The sequence below is a fragment of the Ovis aries genome, chromosome 14 (assembly GCF_016772045.2).
Source record: "Ovis aries strain OAR_USU_Benz2616 breed Rambouillet chromosome 14, ARS-UI_Ramb_v3.0, whole genome shotgun sequence".
Taxonomy (NCBI): Eukaryota; Metazoa; Chordata; class Mammalia; order Artiodactyla; family Bovidae; genus Ovis; species Ovis aries.
The window spans coordinates 14,696,766-14,709,810 of record NC_056067.1 but is presented as its reverse complement, the minus strand read 5'-3'; the positions used below and the strand labels follow the sequence as shown (position 1 = coordinate 14,709,810).

The 13,045-nt window shown below is 39.3% G+C and overlaps 1 protein-coding gene across 2 annotated transcripts in view; it reads left to right on the top strand.

The window, feature by feature from the left end:
* Nucleotides 1-115: 115 nt before the first annotated feature.
* C14H16orf87 (chromosome 14 C16orf87 homolog) overlaps nt 116-13,045 on the top strand; it is a 39,891-nt gene continuing 26,961 nt past the window's right edge. For both annotated transcript variants that reach the window (XM_060398302.1, XM_027977797.3), the window contains exons 1-2: nt 116-483; nt 5,362-5,458. In XM_060398302.1, the coding sequence (XP_060254285.1) occupies nt 133-483; nt 5,362-5,458 (448 nt within the window). In that variant the 5' untranslated portion in view covers nt 116-132. The remainder of the gene's footprint in view (nt 484-5,361; nt 5,459-13,045) is intronic.

Below are 13,045 nucleotides of genomic sequence, written 5' to 3'. Positions count from 1 at the left end.
CCAGGACCCGCCCTTTCTGTGCTTTCGTTGGTGGAGCCCGACGCCCGTTACTGCCGAATCCAGGCTAAGCCACGCCCCCACGCCGTTCATCCGGCCGAGAGAAGGCGTGTCCATTGTCCCGTCGGAAAATCCATGCTGTGTCTTCTCGTGAGAATCGAGACCCGCTGGAGGACCAGAACCGTGTGGGTGGAAGCGTGCTCCGCAGTTCCTTGGAGCCGGCGCCCGCCGCGCCCCGCCTCCTCGACCCTCAGGCTCTGCTTGAGTTCGCGAACGCGCGCGCGCACCCGTCAGAGCCTCGGTTTGGCCAGCGGGGGCCGCGCGGGCAGAGGCTGGGCTGCTGAGGTACGAGGGGCGGAGTCCGAACCGCCGCCACCGCCGCCGCCACTGCTGCTGCCGCCGCCGCCGCCTGAGAGAAGCATGTCTGCAACTCGAGCTAAGAAAGTGAAGATGGCTACCAAATCATGCCCCGAGTGCGACCAACAGGTGGGCGTCGGGGGCCGGGCACCGAACGCGCAGGCCAGCGGGGCGGGTGCGCGCGGGCAGCGGCCGTTGCCCGTGGCCGTTGGCTGTGGAGAGGCCGCCTCGCCGGGGTCCCGGCGGCCGAGCGAGGGGGCCAGCCCTCGGGCTCTGTGGCCACCGCGGGAGCCCCGAACCGGCCCGGCCGAGCCGAGGGGTTGCTGCAGAAGCGCCCGGAGCCGCGGCCCGGCCGGGGTCCACCTGGCGGCGGTCAGACGGGCGAGTGTCGTGCCCTGGGGCTGGGCGTGAGAGGCGGCGTGAGTTTATCCTGAGCGGACGGGGCGACCTGTCCGGAGCCTCCTCGAGTCGCCTGGCCGGCTCCGGTGACAGCGGCAGGAGTGTGGGGCAGCGGCCCCAGTGGACGAGAACCGTCCCTCAGCCCCCTCCTGCCCCGACGAGAGTGCCTGATGTGCGAACTCCCAAGTCAGGGCTCCTGGCTCCCAAATCCCCCTCCTGCCACTCAGGGTTGCTTTGTTCCCATTTCAGATGTGGACGGTGGACCCCCCAAACTATCCCCCCGCCACCTGGGCGGATGCTTAAATGTGACAGTAAGGCCCACAGTGTAATAGTTATAAGTTTTGGCGAAATACGGAGTTTTTTTCTCTTAAAACATTATTTTTAAGATTTATTCACGTAAATAATCGTGAATCTTTTCTGTACATTGTTTTAAATGGAATATAATTGAATTACGTCCCCATTGAAGCCCTTTCTTTCTGGGCGCTCCTCACGTTCCCCTACCCGCCGCGGTATCCACTGTTAAAAATTTAGGATTTCTGCTTCTAGATCTTCTAAAAAATATGTATGTGGTTTTATGAATTTTAAATGACTGCTTTCCACACAGAATTAATGGTGTCATAGCTGTAATGTTTTAAATCTCATTTACTCTTTTAGTTTAAGAGTGCCTCATTTTTCACCCGTTCCTCTAAAACCTTATAATCTAATGAGTTAAAACTCTGAGTTAAAAGCGTTAGTAAGGGCCCTTGTTTCACGCCAACATGCTGATCTGGGTGTGTTTTTTCCTTTTCCACTGGGAGAATTTTTTCAAAATGACTACCTCTCTCCTCCCCCTTTCTTTTTCTTTCTTTCTTTTTAAAATGAGGAATAATTTGAAATGGCTGAAGATTCTTTTAATAAGCTGATTTTAGAGCATTCTTTAAGGAGCAAGCTTAAAGATGGAGCAGATCTTTTAACAGAAAATGTTACATGTTTTATTCAGTATCTTTTATGGGCAGTGGTAGAGATACTGATTAGAGGAAGGCTGTGCAAGGAGAATTATGGTTTATTGACTTTATGAATTTATTGAGTATGCATTTTAAAAACAATTTAGCCATGTTTGCCAAACCAAAGTTAAATTTCCAGTCTTAACATTGAACTAAATTTGTTAAATTCTGAAAAAATTGGGCTTCTTTATTTAAGTCTCCTTGTCGAAGATTATTTCAATATTTAAATCATTTCCATTTGTTCCAATTGTGCAGAAATATAAGGTTTACATGGTATGCATTATGCATTCCAGTGTCTTTAGGGCATCAATTAGTGTGAGTCATGACCTTGCAGTACTTGGCATGAAGTTACCTTAACCTGTTTTGAATATCCTGGTTGAAGAAAGAGGAAAGGATTGTAAACTTGTAGGAGTCTTTGTATCTGTTCATCAGAACCTGATCAGCATTTTATTTGGCAATACTGTATTTCATTTTGTTGTTAACACACACAACCCCTCTTCCAGCTCCTATAACAAAATACTGTAGATTGGGTGGCTCAAACAGCAGTAATTTATTTTGTCACAGGCTGGAAGCCCCAAGATCCTGGCAGAAAAGAGAGCTTTCTGACAGCTCTTCTAAGGACACTAATGCCATCATGAGGGCCCCACCCTCATGAACTCATCTAAACCTAATTATCTCATCTCCAAAAACCATTACATTGAGGAGTTGGGGCTTTAACAGATGAATTTATTGCTGGGATGTTTTTGGCAGGGTGGGGACACAATTCATTGCATAGCAAGCTACAACATAATTTAAAATGTTAGTTTGTGTTGTCCTTTATTCTGAATACTTAAGATAACGTAAATGATGACTAATTCAAACTTTTGGTTATTCTTAAAAGCAATTTGTCTTTTATTGAAAGTAACTCAATAGAAGAAAGTAAGATTAATTTTAGCTTTCTAATTATTTGAAAGTATAGATTTCTTATAAATGAGAAAAATTACAACCCCAAAAGACATTTTAAAGAAACTAAAAAAAAAAAAAAAATACTACTGTTATACTAAGTTGCCTGGTGAACATTAAATTACAATTTAGATACAGTTTATAAGCATAAATGTAACATCTTTTTAAAGTTTGAGGAAGTTGCCTCAGCCAAGTAGATTTACATGTGTTCTGTATGTGTAAGTTTAAAAATGGGTACAGAGATCAGTAAACAAGAAAGACCTAGATTTTCAGTTGCTTTATAACATCCCCTTTTACATGCCTCTATTGAAAATAAAGTTCTGAAACATCCAAACCACAATACTTTTCATTTTCAACGGGTTTCACATCCACTAATTCAAATTACTGAGCCATTTTGAGTATAGTAGTAGTCAAGATCCTTATTTTTCTGGTGTCTTTGGTGTATATTTCTGTTTTTGCATTTTTGTTTTCTTCTTTATTAGATCAGCTTTTCCCCCTTTTTTTGGAAAAAAATTTTAGAAAATTTTATGTGACCTTTAGCAAATATGTCTGCTATAGGTAACTTTCCCCTTAGCAACAAAGAATATAAATGTATGCTCCATAAAATGGTTATCTTTTTGAGTTTTTTTAAATCAGTGAAATAATATAGGGCCAGGATTTTGTTTTTTGCAGGTTTTTTTAGAGCTTGTCTTCTAAAACATGTGCAAACAATCCAAATACCTGTTTTTCAAGGAATAAATTGATTCACAAGCCATCAGTAAACAAAACTTTAAGTTTTTTTCTTCCATTTTAAAATCCTGAAAGTATAGCATTAGAACTTTCATTACTGTTGTTTTTGGCATTACAACTGAAATTTAAAGGAAGTTTAGATTTTTTTTTAAAAAAAATCTAAATTATACAATAATTTAAAGAGACTAATATTACTGAAGTTGGCCACCCTGCTTAACAATTCTTTTTACAGGATCTGTATTGTGGTGGTGGTTAGTTGGCTTTTTTCCAGGGTTGGTGTGAGGGAAAGGAACTTTCCATTTTCAAAAGGCCCTTAGGGTGATTTAGCTCAGGCACCTAAATGTTCTTGCACATAAGATGCTTTCATTAAGGGATGTAAATCAGCCTATCGATTGCGTTAGTCATCTGAAAGCCAAATGTTACATTTCTCATCTAACTGTAGCACTCTGTTAATTCTGGATTGGATTGATGTATTTTTTGTGTATAAGACACAGAATTAAATTTCAATTTGTTGAGTTTCAGTAGCTGAAAGAAAATGGCTGTTGAGTAGCAAAGGATCTGTTGAATAAGAACATCGTGTTCTGTTGTTTTTTGGGTAGCATTAACTTAAAACAATTTATATTACTGCTATGCCCTTAATGATGTGTTTAAGTGTAAAGGAAATGAGTCAGTACCTTTGAGCTTGGTTTCTATGAAGATGTGAAATTTTAAAATGACAAAACTTACCTATTTTAGGCATATTTCTCACTAATAAGAGTGTAACATTACATTTTCTGCCATTTTTTGAAAGAATCTCATTATATTCTTGATAAAGGAAACTGTTAGACATACTGGAGTTTGATTATTTTTATAGCATTCATTGTTATTTTTCATGAATACACAACAAGTTCTTTCTTTAGTATTTTTACTGCAAAGAAAAGGAATTCTCCCAAAATTATGATTTAGCTTATTTAGATCAAATATTTATATTCTATAATATGAGGCATTTTGTACATAAATGGATGAAAGCTTTATAATCATAATTAAACTTTTACAACAAATGGAATTTATCTTACAAACCAGAATTGTTATTACTATTTTGTGAGTACTTTTTGTTGAGATTAATTTCTGGTTCTTAGTGAATGTGTCCCCAGTCCAAGGAACATTAAGGTTAATATTAGTGAAACAATTGTAGAGGAAAATCTAAAACTTTTTTCAGTAATTTTCAGTAACATTTGACTTAAAAAAATATTTATATGAAATGGAGAAAGGACCCTCTTGTAAAAATATTTTATAGATTTTGAAACAGAAGCCTGGAGAATTTAAGTATTTTATCAAACTTCCTTCCTGGACCTGACATTATAAAATCCTAGATCTCAACTCCTGCTTTGTCCTACATTCTCTGTTGTTTATACTGCACTTTGACCCCTCAAACTGGTTGTTGTAAACTATTTTGTTTTCCTGTCAGTAGTAATTGGTATCTTACCGTCTCATGTTTTCAGTTCTTTACCCTCTGAAATGTCTTACAGATCTGCCTTTTCTCTGTTTCCAGTCTCATTATTCCAGTGGGGCCCTCAAAATGTTATGCTGGGATTACTTTAATGACTTCCCAACCATGCCCTCCAACTTATTCTATTATCAACTGCTATCAAACTAATATTTTAGGAAATGCTACCTTTTTTCCAATATATTTTCCTTGGCTCTGATCCTGTTGTGGTTTTTTGTTGTTCACTTACATCAGCACACTTTTATCATGTATTTGCTATAGTCTTAGTGTTGTAATGCATTAGTAGAATGTGAAGATGTAGAGGACCCAATACCCATCTCATCATTTATTATAAGGAGGCGGGGTTTAAATAAACCCATGATTCCTACTTCAAGTAATTTATCATTCAGCTCAGAAAACTAAATAAACACTGAGAAGTTTAACAACAGAAAAGTAGTAATAATAAATTGTTTTTTTTTTTGTCTGTAGGTTCCTGTTGCATGTAAATCATGTCCCTGTGGTTACATATTTATTAGCAGAAAACTTTTAAATGCAAAACACCCAGAAAAAGCACCATCTTCTACAGGTAATTGTGAGAGTTTACCATATTTTTAGCTTTTCGATGTAGAAATTTAAAATTAGTTTTTGTGAATTTACTATTCAATTTTTGTTGAATTTAAATAAAATCTATTGAAGTATGTGTTTGGTTTTTATTAGCTATTGGAAATCAGCTTTATGACATTAATATGCCGTTCATTCTATTTAAATGTTAATTCACCAATGCTGGTAAAACTTGTGACAGATTTTCTATTTTTTGCTTTTGGAGGATGGAAAGCCATTGAAGGGCTTAGGGAGTGACCTAATCTGATTTAAGAAAAAAATTTTTTTAATGTTTAATAAAGGTATAATTGACATTCAATAGATTGCACATATTTGAAGTGTATCTTTGATAAGTTTTGTTTACACTAATCAGTCACCACAATCAAGATAATGAACATGTCCATCATTCCCATAAGTTTTCTAGTTCCCCTCTGTGATCTCTCCATCTTATTTCCCCTTCCCTCAGACAACCACTGATCTGCTGTTACTGTTTTAGAACTTTGTATTATATAAATGGAATCATATAGTATGTACTCATTTGCCTGGCTTCTTTCACTGAGCATAATTTAAGATTTAGCCATATTGTTATATATAATAATTCGTTCCTTTTTATTGCTTAGTTTTAATAGTATTCTTTGTGTGGATATGCCACAATTTGTTTATCTGTTTACTACTTGATAAACATTTGGGTTTTCCCCTCATAATGCTGGTAAAATTTGTAACAATGTTAAAGTAATATCTTTTAAACTGGTGGCTGAAAAATATACAACCTGATTTTGATGTGAATATAATTTTTGGACACATTGCTTATTCTTTGTTATTCCCTGATATAGAATATCTAAAAAAAATTTTTTTGTTTGAATTTTATCTTCCCATTAATATAGACAGATTGGGTATATTCAGTGGATATATTTCTTAAAAATTAAATTTTGTCATCTTTGATAAAATAGAAAAACTTTGTATGTTTTTGAACCCCAAATAAGAGTAGACTGATTACAGATGTATTATGTGAGCACCTGCTGTATACTAGGCACTGTCTAAGCCTTGGGTCTAAAGTAATGAATCAATCTACTCTCAAGGCAGGTTCACTTCTGTCATAGATCTTACTACATTCCTGTGGGCAGGAAATAGAGAACAAACAGGGAGAATATCAACTTGTAATAAATGCCTTGTAAGGAATTAAAATAGAATGCTGTGGTGTGTGATTGTTAAGACTGCTTTTGACTTAGTGATTGGGGGCTTTTCTGTTCTGTTCAGTTCAGTTCAGTTGCTCAGTTGTGTCTGACTCTTTGTGATCCCATGGACTGTAGCACACCAAGCTTCCCTGTCCATCACCAACTCCTGGAGCCCACTCAAACTCATGTTCATCGTGTCGGTATGCCATCCAGCCATCTCATCTTTTGTTGTCCCCTTCTCCTCCCACCTTCAATCTTTCCCAGCATCAGGGTCTTTTCCAATGAGTTGGTTCTTCGCATCAGGTGGCCAAAGTATTGGAGTTTCAGCTTCAGCATCAGTCCTTGCAGTGAATATTCAGGACCAGTTTCCTTTAGGATTCACAGATTGGATCTCCTTGTTGTCCAAGGGACTCTCAAGAGTCTTCTGCAACACCACATTTCAAAAGCATCAGTTCTTCTGTTCTCAGGTTTCTTTATAGTCCAGCTCTCATATCCATACAAAGTTTCTCACTGTTCCCATTGTTTCCCCATCTGTTTGCCATGAAGTGATGGGACCAGATGCCATGATCTTAATTTTCTGAATGTTGAGTTTTAAGCCAACTTTTTCACTCTCCTCTTTCATTTTCATCAAGAGGCTCTTTAGTTCTTCTTTGCTTTCTGCCATAAGGGTGGTGTCATCTGCGTATCTGAGGTTATTGATATTTCTCCTGGCAATCTTGGTTCCAGCTTGTGCTGCATCCAGCCCAGCATTTCTCATGATGTACTCTGTATATAAGTTACATAAGCAGGGTGACAATAATAGCGCTTCTCTGAGAGGTGACATTTTAAGTTGAGACTGAATAGGAACATGACAGGGGGGTAGTAGCCATGAAGAAAACCATTCTTGACAGAAATCGCAAATGCAGAAATTCTAAGGTTGTTAAAAGTTTGATGTATTTTAAGAACAGAAGACCCACTCCAGTGTTCTTGCCTGGAGAATCCCAGGGACGGGGGAGCCTGGTGGGCTACCGTCTATGGGGTCGCACAGGGTCGGACACGACTGAAGCGACTTAGCAGCAGCAGCAGCAGCAGCAGGAACAGAAGGGCCTACGTGGTTGCAATGTAGACAGTAAAACCAGGAGATTGTTTGAGATGAAGCCAGAGGGATAAGCAAGGGCCAGATTATTTAAGGCTTTTAAACTAAGATTTTGTTTTTTGTTCTTACCATGTGAGAAGAAATTATCCCTGGGTGGTGGGATGAGGTTAGGGGATGGTGACATGCTTTGCTTTGCCTTTTAGAAAGATCATTCTGACTACTATCTAGAGAATAGTTTGTGGGGTTGCAAGATGGAAGTGAGCTCTTGAAGTATGTTAACTGAGTAAGGGAGCCGGGTTAGACAAAAGAATAGTTATAGTAGGAGATGATTCAAGGATTATTTATATTTATGTCTGTGGGAGGCCTGTTTATCCCAAGTCTATGGAGAGATGGGCGGAAAGTTTTTTTTTTAAGACTGTTTCCTTCCTTCATTTTTTAATAATTATATTTATTTTTAATTGATTTAGTGATTGCTTTACAATATTGGTTTGATTTCTGTCAAACAGCAAGATGAATTAACCATAGGTGTATATATGTTCCCTCCCTCTTGAACCTCCTTCCCACCCTTTCCCACCCCTCTAGGTTATGACAGAGCCCCAGTTTGAGTTCCCTGAGTCACAGCAAATTTCCATTGGCTATTTATTTTACATATGTTAGTATATATGCTTCCATGCTACTCTCTCTATTCATCTTACCCTCTCCTTCCTCTCCCTCGCCCTTGTCCATAAGTCTGTTCTCTATGTCTGGGTCTCCATTATAGCCGTGCAAATAGTTTCATCAGTACCATCTTTCTGGATTCCATATATATGCATTAATATATGATATTTGTTTTTCTGCTTCTGACTTACTTCACTCTGTATAATAGGTTCATCCACCTCATTAGAACGGACTCAAATGCATTCCTTTTTATGGCTGAGAAATATTCCATTGTATATATGTACCACAGCTTCTTTGTTCATTCATCTGTTGTTGGACATCTGTTGTGTCCTAGCTATTGTAAATAGTGCTACAATGAACATTGAAATACATGTGTTTTTTTTTTAGTGTTGGTTTCCTCAGGGTATATGCCTAGAAGTGGTAATTGCTGGGTCGTGTGGTAGTTTTATTCCTAGTTTTTTAAGAAATCAACATACTGTTTTCAGAAAGTTGTTTTAATTCCATTTCTGCCTTTGAGTTTGCTCCTTTTCAACATGATAATGGGTTTACTACTAATGCATTAGTTCTTAAAGACTGTTGCTGGATTGGGTTATATAGGAGTCATCTAGAGAGCTTGTTAAAAATCGATTCCTGGTTCTGACTTCCTAAGAGTTTGATTCAAGGAATGGAAACTCTGGAATGATTCACTCTGTAGATTTTCTGGGGAGACATGTCAACTCATTTCTGAGTCTCCAAAATGAGTAAGACGTGGTCCATGCTTGTTAATGGAACAAGTATGTTTATTTTATTTTTATTGTACAAATATCTTTGAGATCCTTCTGTATACCAGTTATTCAGGTGAGAAGTGAGGTAAGGTGGAGACCTAATGAGGACAGTGGAAAGGGTCAGATACTCCAAGTGTTAAGAAGTTAGAACCAGCTGAAGGAGGGGGAAGGCTTTAGAATGACTCCCAGATTTCTTCCTGGGATTAGTGGCTAGAAAGGGAAGACAAGTTTTGAGGGAAAGATGAAGAAACTAGATTTGGATATAGTTGTGAAATACCATCTATGTAAATTTTTTTTTCCGCAGTTGGAGATACAATCTGAGAGTAGCTCAGGGAGTAGCCTTAGCTAGAGATAAAGGTTTCAAATAATCATGGTTGTTGAGATCATGGGAATGGATGAGCTAGTTCTACAGTCTATAGGGAAGGAAGAGAACTCTGGCAGACTCCAGTGTTTATGGGTAGACGTAGGTAGGGAGGTCCTGTCAACTGAGAAAAAATGTTAGCTGTAGGAGAACAGCCAACAGTGGTTTTTACATAAGTCTGGTGATAAGTGAGAAGTAATTCATTATTATTTTACATTTGGCATTTCCTAAGATTCTGTTGTTTAATAAATTAGAGTAGCCTTGTGGCCTTGAAGTACAGATGAAACATTGAAGCCTAGGAATCCTAGGGAGGAGGAAGAAGAACCAGCAAAATAAAGAGAAGGAATAGAAAGGACAGAGAAATATCAGAGATAGACTTTGCTGTCTAATAGGCAAGTTGGGCCATGGTTACAAAATGAAGCAGGGCAAAGGCTAACAGTTTTGCCAAGAGAACACACTGCTCATAGCAAACACCCTCTTCCAACAATAACAAGAGACGACCCTACACATGGATGTCACCAGATGGTCAGTACTGAAATCCCATTGAATATATTCTTTGCAGCTGCAGATGGAGAAGCTCTGTAGTCAGCAAAAACAGGACTGGGAGCTGACTGTGGCTCGATCATGAACTCCTTATTGCCAAATTCAGACTTAAATTGAAAAACAGTAGGGAAAACCACTAGACCATTCAGGTATGACTTAAATCCCTTATGTTTGTACAGTAGAAGTGACAAATAGATTCAAGAGATTAGATCTGATAGAGTGCCAGAAGAACTATGAACAGAGCTTTGTAACATTGTACAGGAGGTGGTGGTCAAAACCATCCTCAACAAAAAGAAATGGAAAAGGCATAATGGTCGTCTGAGGACACCTTAAAAATAGCTGAGAAAAGAAGAGAAGTGAAAGGCAAAGGAGAAAAGGAAAGATATATGCATCTAAATGCAGAGTTGCAAAGAATAGCAAGGAGAGATAAGAACGCTTTCTTAAGTGAACAATGCAAAGAAATAGAGGAAAACAATAGAATGGGAATGACTAGAGATCTCTTAAAAAAAATTAGAGATACCAAGGGAACATTTCATGCAAAGATAGGACACGATAAAGGACAGAAATGGTATGGACCTTACAGAAGCAGAAGATATTAAGAAGAGGTGGTAGGAGTACACAGAAGAAGTATACAAAAAAGATCTTAATGACCCGGACAACCATGATGGTGTGATCACTCACTGAGACCCAGACATCCTGACGTGTGAGTGAAGTCAGGTGGGCCTTAGGAAGCATTACTATAAACAAAGCTAGTGGAAGTGATGGAATTACAGCTGAGCTATTTCAGACCCTAAAAGATGATGCTGTGAAAGTACTGCACTCAATATGCCAGCAAATTTCAAAAACATAGCGGTGGCTACAGGACTAGAAAAGGTCACTTTTCATTCCAGTTCCAAAGAAGGGCAATGCCAAAGAATGTTCAAACTACCATACAGTTGCACTCATTTCGCAAGGTAATGCTCAAAATCTTTCAAGCTAGGCTTCAACAGTTCGTGGACTGAGAACTTCCAGATGTACAAGCTTTATTTAGAAAAGGCAGATGCTTTCCAATTTTTGTGCTAGAGAAGACTTGAGAATCCCTTGGACTGCAAGAAGATCAAATCAGTCAATCCTAAAGGAAATGAACTCTGAATATTCATTTGAAGGACTCATACAGAAGCTCCAACACTTTGACCACCTGATGCAGAGAGCTGACTCATTACAAGAAACCCTGATGCGCGAAAAGATGGAAGGCAGGAGGAGAAGCGGGGGACAGAGGATGAGATGATTGGATGGCATCACTGACTCAATGGAGATGAGTTTGAGCAAGCTCTGGGAGATAGTGAAGGACAGGGAAACCTGATGTGCTGCAGTCCATGGGGTTGCAAAGAGTCGGACATGACTGAGCAGCTGAACAAGCTGTGCTATAGAACCAAAGGAAGAAAGGGTTTTAAGAAGGGCTATTGTTTAGTCCATAAGTTGTGTCCAACTCTTTGCGACCCCTTGGACTGTATAGCCCACCAGGCTCCTCTATCTGTGGCATTTCACAGGCAAGAATCTTGGAGTGGGTTGCCATTTCCTCCTCCAGGGATCAAACCCATATCTCCTTCATTTAACAGGGAGATTCTTTATCACTGAGCCACCAGGGAAGCCCTTAAGGACTAACAATACTCAGAGCCTGGAAATCAATTTGGTACAGTACAGACATGAGCTATATGTTACATGGAAGATCTGGCTTCAGATTCAGATTCTAGTTTGGTAAGTGTAACAGATTAACCCTCCATGAGGAGCTGCTGTTTACTTGTACATACATAGATTTATAGTACCGACCTTAGAGGACTGTTGTATAGATGAAGTGCATATGAAAATGTCTAATGTAAAGAACTACCGCACAATTGCACTCATCTCACATGCTAGTAAAGTAATGCTCAAAATTCTCCAAGCCAGGCTTCAACAGTATGTGAACTGTGAACTTCCAGATGTTCAAGCTGAATTTAGAAAAGGCAGAGGAACCAGAGATCAAATTGCCAATATCTGCTGGATCATCAAAAAAGCAAGAGAGTTCCAGAAAAACATCCATTTCTGCTTTATTGACTATGCCAAAGCCTTTGACTGTGTGTATCACAATAAACTGTGGAAGATTCTGAAAGAGATCGGAATACCAGACCACCTGACCTGCTCATTGAGAAATCTGTATGCAGGTCAGGAAGCAACTGTTAGCAACAGTTGTTCCATGTATGCAGGACATGGAACAACAGACTGGTTCCAAATAGAAAAAGGAGTACGTCAGGGCTGTATATTGTCACCCTGCTTATTTAACTTTTATGTAGAGTACAGTATGAGAAACACTGGGTTGGAGGAAGCACAAGCTGGAATCAAGATTGCTGGGAGAAATATCAATAACCTCAGATATGCAGATGATACCGCCCTTATGGCAGGAAGAAAAGAAGAACTAAAGAGCCTCTTGATGAAAGTGAAAAAGGAGAGTGAAAAAGTTGGCTTAAAACTCAACATTCAGAAAACGAAAATCATGGCATCCAGTCCCATCACTTCATGGCAAATAGATGGGGAAACAGTGTCAGACTTTACTTTTTTGGGCTCCACAATCACTGCAGATGGTGATTGCAGCCATGAAATTAAAAGACGCTTACTCCTTGGAAGGAAAGTTATGACCAACCTAGACAGCCTTAAAAAGCAGAGACATTACTTTGCCACGAAAGGTCTATCTAGTCAAAGCTATGGTTTTTCCAGTAGTCATGTATGGATGTGAGAGTTGGACTATATAGAAAGTTGAGTATTGAAGAATTGATGCTTTTGAACTGTGGTGTTGGAGAAGACTCAGAGTCCCTTGGACTGTGAGGAGATCAAACCAGTGCATCCTAAAGGAAATCAGTCCTGAGTGTTCTTTGGAAGGACTGATGTTGAAGCTGAAGCTCCAATATTTTGGCCACCTGATGTGAAGAACTGACTCATATGAAAAGACCCTGATGCTGGGAAGGACTGAAGGCAGGAGGAGAAG